Here is an 18,986-nt window from a genome sequence, read left to right on the forward strand (position 1 = left end):
TGCCCCAGCGGGCTGTCTGCTCACACCAGGGCCCCCTCAGCCTCTGCTAGGCCTGGGCCCCAGGGTCCTGGAGCTCTCAGCACCACCTGGGCAGGTAGCCCCCAGGAGCTCACCCCACCCTTGTCCACCTCCCTCATAATCCAAAGATAAATGAATCAAACCAAGATGTCAGTAATCACCCATCAAATTAATAAAGCTTTAAGATACTGTCATTCAATTTCCTGGTGAGGATGTGATAAGATGCGCATCTCCAAAACTTGCTGTTGGAAGGACAAATTATTGATACTGCCTCTCTGGAAGAATTTTGACTGAATAAAACAACAGCCTTAAAAATATCGTTGTTGTTGTTCAGTTGCTAAGTTGTATCTGGCTCTCTGAGACCCCCATGGACTGCAGAATACCAGGCTTCCCTGTCCTTCACTATCTTCTGGAGTTTGCTCCAATTCATGTCCACTGAGTCAGTGATGCTATCCACCTATTGTAAAAAATATTACATAGTTTTAAATGCAACAATTTCACATTGAGGAATCTATCCTACAGACTATCATAATCTAAAATATGAACAGAATATTAACACAACAGTGTTCATAAAAATGTTAGCACTATAATAGTAAAGACCTATAAAAGACACTATAGCCGGTATATGGTTTAGTGCAAAGGAATATTATAAAACCATTACATATGTTCACAAGGGAGTTCAAATTACATCACAAGTGTTATTTAATGTTAATTGGTAAAAGTGTTCAAAGGGTCTAAACAGTAAAGATGTAAATAAGTTAGAAAGATACATACCATTAAAAAGTTTGCACAAAGTATGCCAAATGTGTTCACAGTAGGTTTTATTGGGGTGGTGATAATTTAATGGTTTTTATTTCATTGTACTTTTCTGTTTTCAGCAATAAACACTGACAAACAAGACTATCTAAAAACAGGAATACAGAAGAAATTGGTACAGTGGCTGCATCTGGAAAGGGGCCGGAGCAGCAGTCAGCATAGGAGGATGCCTTCATTTTCCATTTATACTTTCTGGTATCTTCCAAGTTTCCAAAATAAATAAGTCAAAAATTGTCAAAGAAGATGAAGAAATACTAAGCCACAGTCCCTGTGAGGAGAGCCTGAAAGGAAAGCAAGGAAAGTGCTTTCAGCTCCTGGGAGAGATGAGACTCAGGTCTGGACTCCTCTTGGGCCCAGAGTCTACCACAAGTCACCCAGGACCTGGCTAGGCCAGTGACTTCATTCGGTAAGGCCTGCTTCATCTGACACCTGTCTGGTTGGGAATCAGGCCATCTCCCCAGAGTGGCTTCCCCAGGGGTAAAGGCAGGCAGGCCAGGGGAGGGATCCAGTGGACACTGGTGTAGGATGAGCCCGGCAAAGTAGGACCCAACACAAGTAATAAGTGGGTGGGATCCCCCCAAACTCCGCAGTCACCTTCTATGAATCAGGAGAATCATCTAAAAGGGCCCTGCCCTGCTCCCTCATCAACCCAAGCAGGGCAAATGACCAAGTGGCCTCATCAACCGCAGGCATTTGACCTGTAAAGGGCACCTGATGAGTGCTAGACGAGGCCAGATAGAGAGCAACCTTTCTGAGATAAAAGCCTGATCCTTCCTTAATCACCACAGGTTCAAATTTGCCCTGAAGTTTTCTTGACCCACAAGAAGGTGCGGGGCACTATCTCTGCTCCACACGAGTGCCTTCTGCTGTACCCCAGGGAGGCCAGTGAAGCTTCCTTCCAGCTCCCTGGAGAGACCCAAGGGACGCTGCGGATGCCAGGGGAGGCCCGGGCAGTGTGCACGCACTGGCAGCCCGGGAACCACAGCAGCCTGGAGGCTCAGGTGTCGGGCCCAGGAATCCACAGCTTTCATTCACTCTTTAAACCCACAAATCCGTTCTCTTCCTTTGTGTTCCAAGCATAGGACTTTGACTCTTAGAGACGCTTTACACAAAATAGGTGGAGAACAGGACGATTCAGAAAACATTTACTGTAATTTGATGACAGTCAAGTTGTGGTTCTGAAAGCAAAGCAAAAACAGCATTAGGGAAATTTAGGATGGAGACATTTCCTGTGTCTAGGTAAGTTATGATCCTACCACTTCAGAAAGAGAAATGCTTTTACTGAAAATAATTAACTTAAAAAGCAGAACACAAGAACTACTGTGACTGTTCAGATGGGGAAAGTAAGCCCCCGGGAGGGTGAGAAGCCAGTCTGGCAGCTAGTGGGGGAGGGACTGAGAGCCACTGGCGTTCCTGGCTTCACTCAGCAGGCCGAATGCCCCCTCCCTGAGGCCACTCAGAAGTCACTGGGTGGTGAATGGATAATCAAGAGGCAAACATGATTCCAGCAGGGGCCAGCCCCCCAGGTCCCAAGAGGCGGGACGGGGGGGCGGTCCTGAAATGGATGCCTGGACAGGCGTCATCTTCTTGTGATGAGACGAGAGACTGAACGTGAGGACCTTCTGGCTCCTGTGTGAGCCAGCGTGCATTCACAAAACTGCCATCACATGGCAGCAGGCACAGCTTTGCTATTCACCACCTTCCCCCTGAAAGGCGGTCAGGACACACAGGTGCACACGGCCATAAAGCACAGCATCTTCTCCAGTAATTTCCACAGCATGACCTAGCACAGCAGCAGCCTCTTCAGCAGGAGGTGCTGCTACAGTTCAGGTAACGTTCTGATGATGTGGGCTTCCTGCAGCTCCCCAGTCACCTCCCACGAGTCGGGGGAATCATCCGAACGGCCCCCTTCCCAGGGCAGAGGCCTAGTCGTCGTACTGCACTTCCGCCCGCAGTTCCCTGGTGACGTAGTTGGCCAGCATCGCCAGCAGCTGCTTCTGCAGGGCCTCGCTGCCCATGACCAGCATGGTCAGCTGCACGGCGTCCGTCCACTCCAGGTGCCTGATGATGGCAGTGGCTTCGTTAAAGAGCTTCTGCTGCTCGGCAGGCGGTAGCTCCATTATGATCTGAGGAACCGGCTTAAACTGTCCACTCGTCATCCAGGCACCTAACAGACCCCCGACGGCCCCCCCTAGAAAACAGGAAGGACTCAATTAGTCGGCCTTATTCATAAATGATGGCCATGGGTTCTCGCTGAGCGCATGTCCACCGTCATGACGAGCGAGCACATTCATGAACGGGTCAGGACGGGCTCAGCTTCAAGTCTGCCCCACCAGCAGGGTGGAGGGCAAAGGTTTACGTGGTCTTTGATCCATTTGGCTCAGATAATTGACACTCACACGTGCCCTCTCCTAAGCTCTGCGCTCACGGTGCAACATGAAGCATCTCGCCTCGAGAGCTATGCTAACTAAAATCCTCTTCATGGGCTGAAGGTTTTCATGCTTCCATAAAAATCTCTCTCACCTCAAAGGAGAGGGCTGAGAAGCAAATGCATTTTCAGGGAGAACCATCTCAGTGGTGAGGCTGAGTTTGCTCCACTGGGTGGCTAACATGTGCCTGAGCCCTGAGCTTTGAAATTTCTAGTGGAACCACATGGTTCAAGGACCCTGGGGACAGCGACAGATGACAAGGTATTTTCTCTTGAAGCAATGTTTTTCATATAACCCTTCCAAAGTTGCATGATGATAAATAACAAATTTAATGTATTCAACTATTTCTTTTTCTGCTACCCCAAAAGGGCACAAACATTACTTTTATATGTAAATTTATTATTATCAAAGTTAAAGCATGCTATCTTGGGACCAGAAGAGTCCCAAGTTCAATAGAAAGTTCTATTTAAGCAGGTCAGGTAAAGCCTGCTCCAGGAAGATGTCCTAGGGAAAGGGTCTCAAACTTCAGTGTCTACAGGGCCCAGGCAGGTAACTGAAAGGAGTGAAGTGGGCTGAGCGGGACTGTGGTGACCTGGAGAGTTAGGTACGTGTCTAAAGGAGGAGTGTCCACCGCAGCCAACTGCTGCCACATGGAATACCAGGTCTGTATCTTTTAGAAGTCTTACAAGTTTTAAATATTGGTGATCAGATACTGAAAAAATGCAGGCTGGCTGGACTTGGTGACCTTCTTCAAAAGAGAAGAGTAGGAAAGGGCAAACAGTGACTCTGTAATGGAGAAAACTGACAGATATGCCACTAGTCCGGTGATCAAGTTGATCAGCTGATCAGGTGATCAAGTTGAGCATCTGGAGGAGGTCCTATGGGTGCCACGTGTCCCTGGAATGTGTGACGAGAAGCGCCACGGTATTCTGCCCAAAGATCCACAGTCTACTCATGAGAAGGCCATCAGGCAAACCCAAACTGAGAGGAATTCTCCAAAATACCTGACTAGTATTCCTCAAAAGTATCAAAGCAGCAGAAAGCAAGAGGGGACACCCTCAGAGTGGGAGAAAGCAACTGACAAGGGATTAGTCTCCAACATATACCAACAGCTCATGCAGCTCATTATAAAAAAAAAAAACAACACCAAACAACCCAAACAAAAAGTGGATGGAAGATCCAACTAGGCATTTATCCAAAGAAGATACACAGATGGTTAAAAAGCACATGAAAAAATGCTCAGTATCACAAATTATTAGAGAAATGAAAAGTCAAAACTACAAAGAGTGATCACCGCACACCGGTCAGAAAGCCCATCACCAAAACATCTACAAACGATAAATGCTGGAGAGGATGTGGAGAAAAGGAGCCCCTCCTGCACTGTTGGTGGGAATGTAAACTGGTACAGCCATGATGTGCTGTGGGTTGTGCTCAGTCACGTCTGATTCTTTGAGACCCCATGGACTGTAGCCCGCCAGGCTCCTCTGTTCGTGGGATTTTCCAGGCAAGAATACTGGAGTAGGTTGTCATTTCCTTCTCCAGGGCATCTTCCCGACCCAGGGATTGAACTCGCATCTCTTACGTCACTGAGATATGAGTGACCGCTGTGCCAAATAGTCACTATGGAGAACAGCATGGATGTTCCTTAAAAAACTAAAAATAGAGTTACCATATGATCCAGCAATCCCACTCCTGGGTATATACCTGGAAAAAACCATAATTTGAAAAGATACATGCGCCACTCCCGCCACGTTCACTGCAGCACTATGTACAATAGCCAGGACATGGAAGCAATCTAAATGCCCATCACAGAAGGATGGATAAAGAAGATGTGGTACATATATACCACAATGGAATATTACTCAGCCATAGGAACGAACAAAACGATGCCATCTGCAGCAACATGGATTGTCGTACTGAGTGAAGTCAGTCAGAAAGAGAAAGACATGTATCATATGATACCATTTATATGTGGAATCTAAAAAAAAAAGTACAAAAGAACTTATCTACAAAACAGAAATAGAGTTATAGAGGTTTTCTACTACAGAAATAGAAAAGAAACATGGTTACCAGAGGATGAGGAGAGAGAGGGATAAACTGGAAGACTGGGATTGACATAGATACCCTACTCTCTACAAAATAGATAACTAATAAGAACCTACTACTCTACAGCACAGGGAACTCTACTCAATACTCTGTAATGGCCTACATGGGGGAAAATAAAGAGTGGAAAAAATAATAATAAAACTGGAGAGACGAAGGAGACATGAGGATTAAGTGCAACGTGTTGTCTTGAGCTAGACCTGGGGCAGAAAAAGACCTTGGACGCAGAAACTGATAAAATCCAAGTATAGCCTGAAGAATAGTTAACAGTCATGTTAGGGTGGGTTTCTTAGTTTTGACAAGTGTGCTGTGGTTAATATAAGATGTGAACATTAGGAGAACTGAAACTGGATGAGATATACGTGGAAATTCTTGGCATTATCTTTGTAACTTCTCTGTAAATCTAATATTATTTCAAAATAAAAAGTTTACCCAAAAGAATGCAGCCAGAGCCAGAGAGAACCCATTTGCAGGCTGGATGCAGCCATCAGTAAGTAAATCTTGCAACATTTTAGGAAAGCAAGCGTGGAAGCACCTGGTCGCACACACCTCCTAAGATGCAGGAGACTGGCCAGCTTCATGTCTTGGAGGCTGAACACTGCCCTGGACAGACTTCCCCCCACCCTGAAGGGAAGGAGCATTCCAGGGAGGGAGGGAGGGTCAGTCACTTACAAGTTTTAGTGAACTTTCCCCCATGACACCAGTGAAACGCTTAGCGCTGACAAGAGTTGCACTCATCTGCACTAAACCTTTATGAGAACATCAATATTTGATTTAGAGCAGCACTTAATGCAAAAAGTCGCCAGGAAATATCGACCAAGAAATCACCAACTCTTTGGATAAGAGAAAATTCTTTTGTTTTCTGGGTAAAATGATGCTCCTGCCCATGACCTAGGGGCTGCAAGTAGCCAATCCCCAGGGTTCCCTTTGTCGACAGCTTGTCCTCTACCAGCTTTTGCTCAATCTGAACAAAATATGTGCTCCCAAAATGGCATCTGGGCACAGCTATGTGATAAATGATCCCAGCTAGCCCTTTCTGAGCACATCAGATGGGGTGGGACAAAGAAAAAAAGGATGTCACTGAGGAAGATGGCAATGGCCTTGTCTCCTCCCCCATGGGAATACTCCCTGGATGGCAAGAAGCTGAAGTCAGGACTCACTAACTCACAGAGTTTGGAAATGGAAATATATAGATGGAAGATCTAGGGTCACCCACAAGCTGATTTTTTTCTCCTCAGTGTGGCCTCAGCTTGATACAATGTTCTCAAATGTCAATCCTACTCCAGGAGAGAAGAGGAGAGCAGGAAGCCTTTCCGGTGAGCTGGGACACAGAAGCCAACCTCAGAAGAAAAGCAGTCATCTCTCTATAGCCTGTATTCATGTGAAGACTACAAGCCACATAGAAAGGGCTTCCACCAGCCTGTGAACTTTCTCAGGCCCTGTATCCCCAGCACAAAGGAGGCATTCAGTAAATATTTGCTGAGCCCAGGGTAGCAGACCTAGCCCTGTTTTGCAGGGTCCATCTGACATCCCCCAAGGGAAACCTTATCTGGCCCCTCCGTAGGTCAGGCCTGGACAGCAGCCAGCTCTTTGACAACACCCCCAACCCACAGTTCAGACCACATAGGAATTCTTTCTGGTCCTAATCCAAAGGAAGCAGCTTCATTCTAGCTACAAAGAATGATGGGAAGATCAGCCAAACTTTCATTTACTGCCAGAAACAAGTTCCCAAATAGAAGCAGGTGGTAAAAGAAGGGGCAGGGATGATGACCAGCTAGGAGCTAGCTTGTTGCTTTCCCTGAGTGGGACTGCTTGCTTTCAGACTAGGGAAGCACTCTGAACGAGTTCATGTTCTGTGGCTCTACAGCATCACCCCTCAGTAGGTGCACAGCAAATCTCAGCTTCCTCTCTGGATGTCTAACGGTGATGGGGGGAGGGCGACTGTCCAAAACCCGGGACACCCTGAAATCCTCTGGCTCTAGGACACATTCCGGGAGAAAGGTGTCCTCCAGCCTTTATGACACAGATGCCTTTTGAAAGAGCCCTGTACTTCTGAGGCATTCACGTAGAAGCTGGAGTTGGTAACAGGACTGATTATGTGCCCAAAGATCGCTTCACAGAAGTGACCTCAACTTGACAAACTTCTCACACAGGACAGAGGCTTTTACGATGTTTCTGTGGTTTCAAAGGCCTTTTCCCAACAACTGCACTGTCCCTGTGAGGCATCTGCACTTACCAACGGCTAGTCCTGGTGGACCGCCCACCAAGCCACCAACGAAGGCCACGGCCCCAGTGACTAGGGCGCCCCTCCCGGAGTGCTTGACGGCCGCCTTCATCTTCCTCTCCTCGGAGATGGAGCACAGCAACCTCATGATGTCCTCCACCGCAACGGGCATCGCGGCAGACCTCGGGGTAAGCGTTCCTAAGGACAGTTGCAATGAGTTAAGGGCCTTTCCACCCAAATGTTACTCTTCCGAAAGTTTTAAGGAAGGTTCCCCATTTTTGGTAGAGAACAGGATCTCTGCCATGTGCAGGATGGACAGCAGCCCCAGTCGTGTGGCAAATCCTTTGCCAAACAGAAAGCAGGGCAGCATTCAGTTATTAAGCAGACAGGATCAGCAGAGTGGGTGAAAGGTCTTCTCTGCACTCTAACTTCTGATTTATGATAGATTAAGGAACAACCCTGCCCACATGCTCTACCAGTTCATCATGAGTGATGCAATTCTGAGCTCTCTTGTGTCAGGGCCCTTCAGCTAGCCCAGGCAATCCCCACCCACAAAGCTGGGCAGAGTGCACAAGTCCCAGCGCTGGGTCCACTTCTGTGTGACAGGGCACCTCAGCTTCCGCCAAGCCAGAGAAGGGGGAAGCACGGACTCTGTAACCACACAGCCTTGTAGCCACGGGATGACCCAGCAGAGTGGCAGGTTTCTCACCTGTAAGATGAAGATAAACCACCTACAGGCTGGATTCCTACAAGGTGTAAGCAGAATGGATGCAAAGTCTCACCTGGAGCAAGACTGTTAACACAGCAGACTCTCAGACATGATTGTTCTAAATGAACACTCTCTTCCTAACATATACCAATGGCTGAATTCAACAAGCAACCACTCAGAGTCAATCCAGTTCTACTCATGGGATATTAAAGGCAGGGACAGGATGATATGGTAAGATGAAATGACCAGAGAATAAAAGAAATCAAAGAATTCCATATGGATGAACAGATGACAGATGGATGGACAGACTTTGGAACAATGACCTTTAGAAAAGTTCTCTGGGGTCAGGAAACTGTTTGCCACACTAGCAGGAAAAAAACAGGCAGGGGCAAGGGTGGAGGTAGGGCAGGCACTAACTACCCCAGGGTTGGTGGGAATGGAGAACCTTGGCGCTGATGGGCCACATGGCAGGACAGGAAGTAAAATCAAACCGGCAATGAGCGGTGCTTTTTTTTCCAGCTTTGGCTGGACCCAAGGCTTAGGTGGGCACCTTCCTCTCTCACCACCACTTTCCTTTTCAATCAAGGCTGTGAGACACAGACATTTACAAGGAATTTGATTATGGAAGTTTGGAGCAGAACCTATTCAATATCTTTTAGATATATGAGTTGTTTTTAAACCCAAGGAAAAACCACAATTACCCTAATGTAAAATTATCCTCCCAATTCTGAGAGAGAACTCTGAGACTTTAGAACAAATTTGTGAATCTACACCAGTCAGAACTTCTTTGTAGTCCCAGGGGAGGTCAGTGGGATTCTCTTCTCCAGGCCCCGAAAATGTCCCCTCTTTTTCTTTTTAATATTCTTTTTATTTTTTCCCCATGCTATGTGGCATTGGGGATCTTAGATCCCCATCCAGGGATTGAACCTATAGCCCCCTGAATTGGGAGCTCAGACTCTTAACTACTGGACCATCAGGAAAGTTCCTCCTTTTGATATTCTTGATATCAGTGATTTTCCACCAGCACACAGGAGTCACTGAAGACCTTGTTAAATACTACCCATATAGGTAGGGCGAGATTCTGTATTTACAAGCCCCCAGCTGAAATTCTGCCCTCACTTTTGGACAGCAAGACTCTATGACAGAATGACTTAAGATGTCTGATATCTGCTACTCAGTCCTTGAATTCAGAATGCAAGAGGCCCCTGCAGGGCTGCCCAAGGGACTAGAGGAAAATTCAGGTGTGCTTGTCCTTGCTCTGGCTCCCAGGTGTCCTGGATCTGCTAAAATGCCTCCTGGCTTCCAGGCCCTTCTTCACCAGCAGTGACCACGTGTAGGCATAGCACATGCCCCAACCCCCTCCTACCTGCAAGAGAGCCCCCTTCCACCCTTCCAGAAGTCAAAATTTTTCCAGGCACAAATGTCAAGATAACACTGTAGCATTATAACAGCTAAGGAATTGCACTTAGAAATGGGAGGAGGGAGGAAGTAACCTGATTTACCCAATAGCCATGGGCTTGTAAAGCTATGCAAACAAAATGTTTAATTTCAGATACCTATTAAGATAACCAAAGGAATTAATCTCATGATAAAACCTTTTAAAAACCTAAAAATCACCCTGTAAAATACCTAGCTTAGCTCTGATTTACATCTAGCTTTTTATCTGTCAGTTTTGCAGAAAAAAGGGAGATGAAACTCAGGTCCTGGGAAGGCCCCTTGCATTCCCACAGGCATGAAGACCCTGAGCCTTGCCATGCCTGATCTGCAAGGCTGGTTTCCAGGCCAGCACATTCTGCCCATATGCCAGGTTTTCTGCAGAATTACAGATCTGTATTCTCCAAACAGTTTCTGCACAGCAAGAAAAGGCATATACAAGAGGCTGGAGATATATACCCACTTCACCCTCTATGGTCTCTTAAAAACAAAACAAAAACAACCAAAACCAGCTTCCAATCTGTTCTGAATGACTTTAAGTCAAAACCCACCAGGACTAATGAGGCATCACTGTGCAAACACCACTTTTAACCTCCACTTAGCCCAGTTGAGCCGGCACAAGGTGCAAGTCCAGAGTATGACTAGTGGGCCAGCAGGTGTCATGGTGTGTGGGGGGGGAGGAGAAGTGGCCCAACTCCATCTGGGTTCAGTGGATCCACACCATGAGTAACCAGTGGCATTGTGGCTGTCTCTATCCAAGAGACTGCTGGTTTAATTTCTTTGTAAGAATCATTTTAGAAGCTGGAGCATCAATAGATTCTTGTTGTGGAAGAAAAGTTTGCAGCACCATCTCCTGCTGCTGCTATTGCTAAGTCGCATGTCCGACTCTGTGCGACCCCACAGACAACAGCCCAACAGGCTCCTCTGTCTCTGGGAGTCTCCAGGCAAGAACACTGGAGTGGGTTGCCATTTCCTTCTCCAATGCATGAAAGTGAAAAGTGAAAGTGAAGTCGCTCAGTCGTGTCTGACTCTTAGCGATCCCATGGACTGTAGCCTACCAGGCTCCTCCGTCCATGGGATTTTCCAGGCAAGAGTACTGGAGTGGGGTGCCATTGCCTTTTCCGACCATCTCCTGAGCCCCTGCTAAAAATCTCAGCCTCCCAACTTCTCCAGGGTTGCCTGATTGAGGAAGGAAGCCAGTCCCGTTTTTCCTTCTCCCACTCCAGCTACCTTAGTAAGTGGCAGAGAAGTGGGTGAAGGATGAGGCAGCAGCACTCTGTTGGGACAGACCTCAATGGGGTGGGAGGGTGCTCCCCTCCACAACCATATCACACCTATTTCAGAATCAGATTTGTCCACGAAACAGACTCGGGTCACGGGAAGTCCATCTGCCAGCCACAGGGAAGGCAAATGCCAACATGAAGCCCTGGTTTCTTGCAAGCACCCAGGCTGGTCTGCTGATTATAGCACAGATCTGGGGGAGAGGGAGATGAGCCTGGCCCTGGGACTGCAGCCTGGCTTTCTGAGATGGAGCAGATTGTGAAAGATGAGGAGAGAAAGGCTGCAGAGCTAACACAGACCTCCACGCACAAAGCTTTTTAAAAATTAAAAAAGCAGGGCCTCTTAAGATTCAGTGATATTGTTCACCTGCAATCCTCAGTACTTCTTACTTCTCTGGTGGACTTTATTATAAAGCTTCAGTGTGCCCTCTGGCTCCTATAAACTATGTCTTTCCACCTCTCTATGGCCCAGTACAGACATTGGATCCCAACAGCAAATACAATCAGATTGCTGCTGCTGCTTCAGTCATGTCCGACTCTGTGCGACCCCATAGACGGCAGCCCACCAGGCTCCCCAGTCCCTGGGATTCTCCAGGCAAGAACACTGGAGTGGGTTGCCATTTCCTTCTCCAATGCATGAAAGTGAAAAGTGAAAGTGAAGTTGCTCAGCCGTGTCCGACTCTTCGAGACCTAACGGGACTGCAGCCTACCAGGCTTCTCCGTCCATGGGATTTTCCAGGCAAGAGCACTGGAGTGGGTTGCCATTGCCTTCTCCGAAAGTCAGATTAGACTTTTAAAAAATGAATTAGGGACTTCCCTGGCAGTCCCGGGCTTTCCTAGTGGTTCAGCTGGTAAACAATCTGCCTGCAATGTGGGAGCCCTGGGTTCGATCCCTGGGTTGGGAAGATCCCCTGGAGAAGGGAACAGCTACCCACTCCAGTATTCTGGCCTGGAGAATTCCATGGACTGTATAGTCCATGGGGTGGGAAGAGTCAAACACCACTGAGACACTTTCACTTTCTGGCAGTCCAGTGGTTAAGATGTCACTTTCTGGTGCAGGAGATGAGGGTTGGATCCCTGGTGGGGGATCTAGGATCCCACATGAATTGAGGCCAAATAAATAAATTAAATTAAATAGTTGCTAGAATTTTAAAATCATGAGATTTCACAAACACCTCAGATTTCTGATTCTCCTGAAAAATCAAAAATACAAGCCACACGGGATCCGCCTTCTGCAGCAATCCAGGCCAGAGCTGAGCAGGGTCCTACTGCTGCTACTGCTGCTAAGCCGCTTCAGTCGTGTCCAACTCTGTGCGACCCCATAGATGGCAGCCCACCAGGCTCCCCCATCCTTGGGATTCTCCAGGCAAGAACACTGGAGTGGGTTGCCATTTCCTTCTCCAATGTATGAGAGCGAAAAGTGAAAGTGAAGTCGCTCAGTCGTGTCCGACTATCCGCGACCCCATGGACTGCAGCCCACCAGGCCCCTCCACCCATGGGATTTTCCAGGCAAGAGTACGGGAGTGGGTCCTACTGGAGCACACCTTATCTACCTTCTTGGCCCTTGAGCAACACACTCTCAAATTATTCCTATTTCTTTAAACAAACAAACAAAAAGGATAAAGAGGGACTTTCCTGGCGGTCCAGAGGTTAAGACTCCCCGCTCCCAATGTGGGGGGCACAGGCTTGATCCTGGGTAGGGGAATGAAGATCCCACATGCCCCACAGTGCGGGCAAAAAAAAAGGACAAAGAAGCTATCAGTCCCCATAAGGCTAATCTCCCCGCCCCTAAATCACTAACATCCCTTCCTCATCATCTCTAATCTGGCGTCCAAATTCTCTCCCCAGAGGGCAAGGCCAGGAGTGCTCCACCCTGCGGATATAACACCCGCCACACGCGCACCCCGGTTCCTGCGAGAAGCGACACGCGCGCGCGCACGCACACACAGGAGTTCCTGCGGGCGGAGACAGCACACACATTCCTTCGTTCCCCCGTTTCTCCATAAGGAAAATAAATGGACTAAGACCGTCTGCCCTGGTGCTGCTCCGGGCGCCCCCTTGGCTCCGGCGGCGGCTCGGGGCCCTTTACCTGCGGAGGCGGCGCCGCGAGGTCACAGGCCGGCAGGCGCGGAGACACCAGGCCTCCCCGCCCCGCGCGCAGGCCCCACCCCCCCGCCTTCCGGCTCGTCCGCGCGGGGCCTTCCGGGGCGCCGCCCACCGGTAGCGTCGCCACCGCTCCCGCTGCTGCGCCCGCGACCCCGGCTCAGCTCTGCGAGCGCCTGCCAGGATGGGGCGTCTGGAGCGGGGTCGCTGGGGACCCGAGGCCGCGCGCAGCCCTACCGTCCACCCGCTCACACCCATACTAGGTCGGAGTTCCTTTAGTTCTTGCTCAAGCCCGGGGGCCTCCTGGGAGGCCCTCTCTCGCTTTGGCCTTTCACTCAGGACCGAGACACTACCACACCCCTCGGGTCCCGGCTCCGGAAGGAACACCGCGGCCTCGGCGAGGGGCTGAGTTAATATTCGGTGAATGTACCCGGCAAAGTCAAACGTCAGCCGGCCGCAGTGCAGACACCGGCGGCCTCTGGGTCTGGGGGTTTGAAAAGATCGTGTGCCCCTTTGCTCCTGGGGTTCCAAGGAAAGAGGAGGTCCAGCTTCCAGGGAAAAGCTGAGGTTGGGGAGTCTCCTGGGAGGCTGCAAAGGCGTGAGGGAGGCAGGTAAGAGAAGGGCCAGGGGATACTTTAGAGTGGCACGTGAAGGAGCCTTCTACCCATCTCCTCCAACCCCCACATACAAGGGCTGGCCTGGACCCATCTCAAAGCTGAAAAAGGCTTCTGGGGCTATTTCCATGGGCTATTTCCTTCAATCCTGCAGCGTAGGCCTGGTTCCCATTGCCATATTACAGATAGGAGAAGGGAGGCACCAAGGCTCAGAGAGGGTGATCTACCTAAAGCCACCAAGGTAGGGAGTGTCAGGGTCCAGACTCCATCTTGGGTCCACCTGGCTCAAAGCCCTGCTTGTAACCGGCCCTCTGGCTTGCCTTCCAGAGTGCTGTGGGCATGCAGAGAGTCGACCTCTTTCATACTACCAGACAATTAAAATTTTTTTTTCTGAATGGGAAGTCCTTTGGGTGTGGCAACCCACTCCAGTATTCTTGCCTGGAGAATCCCATGGATGAAGGAGCCGGGCGGGCTACAGTCCACGGGGTTGCAGAGTCGGACCGACTGAGCGACTTCACTTATATAGATAGATATTTCACTTTACTGAAGTATGATTTACATACAAGAAGCTGTACATATTTGATGTATACAAAAGTTGAGTTTAGGGATGAATTTATACCCATGAAATCATCACCACCATCAAGGCCATAAGTATATACATCACCTCTGGGTGTTTCCTTCTACCTCCTTTATTATTACTATCTTTTGTGTGTGGGGATGTGGTAAGAATACTTACCATAAGATCTACCCTCTTAGCACACTTCAGTGTGCAATACAGTATTGTTAGCTACAGATACTATTCTCTATAGTAGATTTGGGCTGCAGTCCATGGGGTCGCGAAGAGTCGGACACGACTGAGCGACTTCACTTTCACTTTTCACTTTTCCGCATTGGAGGAAATGGCAACCCACTCCAGTGTTCTTGCCTGGAGAATCCCAGGGATGGGGGAGCCTGGTGGGCTGTCTCTGGGGTCGCACAGAGTCGGACAGACTGAAGCGACTTAGCAGCAGCAGCAGAATTTATATATGTTAAGTTAGTTAACTGAAACTTTGTATTCTTTATTATTTTGTTACTTCTGTTTCCACAATGTCCCTAATGTGAGAAATGCCTATAGCATTAACCAGAGTTCCCCTGCCACAGATAAATTCCCCTGAAATAACTCCATTTGTTCCTGAACAGGAGCTTTATGAGTTTGGGTGACTTTCCAAAACTGAAAATGAAAATTAACCAAGGAAAAGAATAGCCCAACTCCTGGGCTGTCGCCAGGCTTGGGCCTGGATTAGATTCTCCTGTTTCTTCGCAGGCCAGCTCCCTCTGGTGGCACATTAAGGAACTGGGCCCTCTCACTCCCGGAGAGATGGGGAGGAAAGGACAGGGTTGGAGGAAAATGCCAGAAGGGAAAGAAACTTCAAGCGTGGGGCCCGCTAGAGAAGATTAGCTATAAGAAGTCCTGCAAACATTCAACCCATCAGCAACTTGGAACCTTCATTCTGATGTGAATAAAATCATAAAATGCACACACCAAAGCCCATAAATGTAACACACCATCCCACATTATAACGGCAGCCGAGCCTCCTGCAAAGTGGGTTCCATGAATGAGGAGCACAGTGGGGTCTCCATCATGGTGTGGTGACTTTCCACTGGCCCAGCATCCATTTAGTGCTTTCATAATGCTTTTGAACTGTGGTATTGGAGAAGACTCTTGAGAGTCCCTTGGACTGCAAGGAGATCCAACCAGTCCATTCTGAAGGAGATCAGCCCTGGGTGTTCTTTGGAAGGACTGATGCTAAAGCTGAAACTCCAATACTTTGGCCACCTCATGCGAAGAGTTGACTCACTGGAAAAGACTCTGATGCTGAGAGGGATTGGGGGCAGGAGGAGAAGGGGACGACAGAGGATGAGATGGCTGGATGGCATCACCGACTCAATGGACATGAGTTTGAGTGAACTCCGGGAGTTAGTGATGGACAGGGAGGCCTGGCGTGCTGCAATTCATGGGGTCGCGAAGAGTCAGACACAACTGAGCGACTGAACTGAACTGAACTGAATGCTTATGATCTTAAGGTCTGGCTGGATGATCTTGGGAAAGTTATTCAACTTCTATGTGCCTCAGTTTCCTCATTTGGCCAATAATAGTAATAATAGTGCCTGTCTCATAAAATTGTTCAGAAGATCAAAGGAGGTAATGTGTAGGAATCTAGAATATTCTTGATTACATCATAAATTATGAAAATGAATGTCCAAATTCCCCAGTATGAGCCTCATATACCCAGAGTGGTGAGAAATGCAATTCTACCCCAGCCTTCACAGTGCACCCTCTTCCTGATGGTCCCAGGATGCTAGGTTGTGTTCAAAGAGCCTGCCAGAGTCAAAATTCAGGTGGGATCCCCTGAGGCCAGCAACCCCATCCTCCCCTTTTTTGAGAGGATGAGTGAGGAGCTCCGAACTTACACAACTCTTTCAGGATAAACCCACCCAGACCCAGGGCTGGATGATCCACACATACATAAACCCCTGCAATCTCTTAATAACAGCATACATATAAACCAGATGTCACTTTGAAAACTAAATCGTGTTCTTTAAGTTACCTCCTTGGGTGTCCCTGGTGGCTCAGACAGTAAAGAGTCCGCTTGCAATGCAGGGAACTTGGGTTCAATCCCTGGGTTGGAAAGATTCCTTGGAGAAGGGAATGGCAGCCCAATCCAGTTTTCTTGCCTGGAGAATTCCAGGGACAGAGGAGCCTGGTGGGTTACAGTCCATGGGATCACAAAGCGTCAGACATGATTGAGTGACTAACACTTTCACTAAGGACACCATAGTCTGTCTGGTGATTAGGGATTCCTGGGGATCTTGATCTAGCCTTGAAGACAGTCATTTATCCCAAGGTTCTCACTGAGCCAAGGTTTTGGGTCAGGAGAGGTACATGCTGTGTCCACGGCACCTTTCCTAAGAACCTCTGAGTCTTTAGCCCTGGAGGCAAAGGAAGTCTCCTCATCTCCCAGTCCTTCCTCCAAGGTTGCATTCACCTTCACCTGTGAAGTGTTCAGCACGTTTTTTGGCATATACCAGGTCTATTAGTTTGCTAGGGTCCCATAACAAAGTCCCTCAAACTGGGTGGCTTAAAAGAGAAATTTATTGTCTAACAATAATGTACATCTTTGTTTACTAAATATGTAAACCATAGAAATCACAATTCTCAGATCATTATAACAGAAGAAAAAGAATGTTTCTGAATTCTTATAATCTGAATTTTGATTGAGGATCATATGATGGATTGTGAAAAGCTTTACTTAGACTATATGTGTACTTAACATGTTTATTCATAAAAGTGAATGTTTTTGTAAAAAAAGAAGTCCAAGGAGTTGGGAAGCAGTGTTCCCTCTAAAACCTGTAGGGGAGGACCCTTCCTCGACTGTTCTAGCTAGCCTCTAATGGTGGTCACCAATCCTTGGCATTCCATGGCTTGAAGCTGCATCTCTACCTTTCTCGTCACACGATGTTCTCCTCGTGTCTGTGTGTGTCCAAATTTCCCTCTTATTATATGGCGCCAGTCATACTGGAGTAATGTGTGTGCTCAGTCACTCAGGCGTGTCTGCCTCTTTGTGACCCAGTGCTCTGCAGCCCACTAGGCTCCTCTGACCATGGGATTTTCCAGGCAAGAATATTGGAGCGAGTTGCCATCTCACTGGAGTAAGGGCTCACCCTAATGACATCATCTTAACTTGATAACAACTGCAAAGACCCTATTTCTGAATAAGGTCATATTCATAAGTATGAGAGGTCAAAACTTTCAAATATATTTTGGGGTGACACAATTGAATCCATAATACCAGGTAGTCAGCAAATGCCAGCTATGATGATTATTATCCAAGTAGGCACATGGGTACCTGCAAGCATGATAAAAATACCTTTCTCAGGGACTTCCCTGGTGGTCCAATGGCTAAGGCTCCTCACTTCCAATGCCGGGGGCATGGCTTCTATCCCTGGTCAGGGAACTAGATCCCACATGCTGCAACTAAGACCCAGTGCAACCAGATAATTAAAAAAGAAAGATTTTTTAAAAGAGAGAGAGAAAAAGACCATTCTCAGCCATGCCTTGTGTTGAGGTTGTTGTGTGCAGGGGGCCATCCAGCTGCCTGCTTTTAGTCTTCAGTTCAGTCCAGCTTAATTCCAAAAAGGTTGTTGAGGGATGAGGTGGCTTTGGGATTGGTAATGAGCTCCTCCGGGGCTTCCTCATTGTTCTTCTAAATAATTAATTCATCTTCTTCCTTAGTGTTTACATCCTTCAAATATTTGTAGATGGTTATCATGTCCCTTTAGTCATCACTTAGCACCACTCTGCATATTTGCCATGGTGTTGAGTGTGTGTTCTCCTCATCGTCATGATGATGATGATGATTTCCTCGGGGCACACTCCCTTAGTCCCTAGCCACCATCATTGCTTTGTGAATTTCCTCCAGGTCTCCAGCCTCTCAAGTACCAAGTTCCCTGGCGTGGAATTTTAGAAATCAGTAGCGGTGACAAGAGATGACTTGCAGGCCCTCTATTTAAAAAATAAAACAAAAAATAAAACAAAAAATCCCCAAATTCTTTGTCATTTTTGCCAGTTTCCCCAAAGCCACGTCAAATACATAAACAAGCTAAGTAAAAAGAGTCTGTTTACAGTGCAAATATTTTAAGTCTCCAGTCGGATCTCCCTGCCCCTGCTTCCATCCAGGTACTCTCAGTTTCCTCAACTATAAAATCAGGCTGAGATCCCCCACTCTCAACAACCTGGGATTACTATGAAGACTACACGAGGAACAGAGTGGAAAAGTGCTCCGTAAACCACAAGCAGGGGGAGTGGCAGTCCCAGCAATGCCTTCAACATACGTTTAGATTTCTGCAGAAAGTTCCAGGGGTCAGCTGTTCTAAACAGCTACAAATTCTAAGTTAGGATTTACAAAATGAACTTGATAGAACTGAGATTCACCCTAAAATCTGTTTGTTGAAAGAATATAGAGATGCCCTACTTCCAAATCTACTATTAGATTTTAGTATTCCAAATAAAGTGTGGAACTCAGAGCTGGATGGGCCCTTGGAGACATGTTACAGATGGCCCTGAGGAGGCTTTGGAAGGTTATGCTGCTATAAAAGATTTTTTTTAAAAAATCCACCTTGTCTTCCATTTCAGATCTCACTGAAGAGTTCTTCTGTACCCGGAAGACTTATTTTCAGCCTGAGAACAATGATTTTCAATGGTTCTGTTGAACATGC

General features: G+C 47.7%; 1 protein-coding gene across 3 annotated transcripts; it reads right to left on the bottom strand.

Moving 5' to 3' along the window:
- Positions 1 to 1,962: 1,962 nt before the first annotated feature.
- Positions 1,963 to 13,348, bottom strand: C17H19orf12 (chromosome 17 C19orf12 homolog). Of its 3 annotated transcripts, none has more exons than XM_055552583.1 (3): positions 13,103 to 13,344; positions 7,603 to 7,788; positions 1,963 to 3,025 (listed from the first exon to the last, which is right to left on the bottom strand). In XM_055552583.1, the coding sequence occupies exons 2-3, from the start codon at positions 7,760 to 7,762 to the stop codon at positions 2,760 to 2,762; spliced, it is 426 nt and encodes a 141-aa protein (XP_055408558.1). In that variant the 5' UTR covers positions 7,763 to 7,788; positions 13,103 to 13,344; the 3' UTR covers positions 1,963 to 2,759. The 3 variants fall into 3 exon arrangements, with proteins under 3 accessions (XP_055408558.1, XP_055408559.1, XP_055408560.1); XM_055552584.1 differs by lacking the exon at positions 13,103 to 13,344 and adding an exon at positions 8,300 to 8,634; XM_055552585.1 differs by lacking the exon at positions 7,603 to 7,788 and having other exon boundaries at positions 13,103 to 13,348.
- Between the last annotated feature and the right edge of the window lie 5,638 nt (positions 13,349 to 18,986).

The sequence above is a fragment of the Bubalus kerabau genome, chromosome 17 (genome assembly GCF_029407905.1).
Source record: "Bubalus kerabau isolate K-KA32 ecotype Philippines breed swamp buffalo chromosome 17, PCC_UOA_SB_1v2, whole genome shotgun sequence".
Taxonomy (NCBI): Eukaryota; Metazoa; Chordata; class Mammalia; order Artiodactyla; family Bovidae; genus Bubalus; species Bubalus kerabau.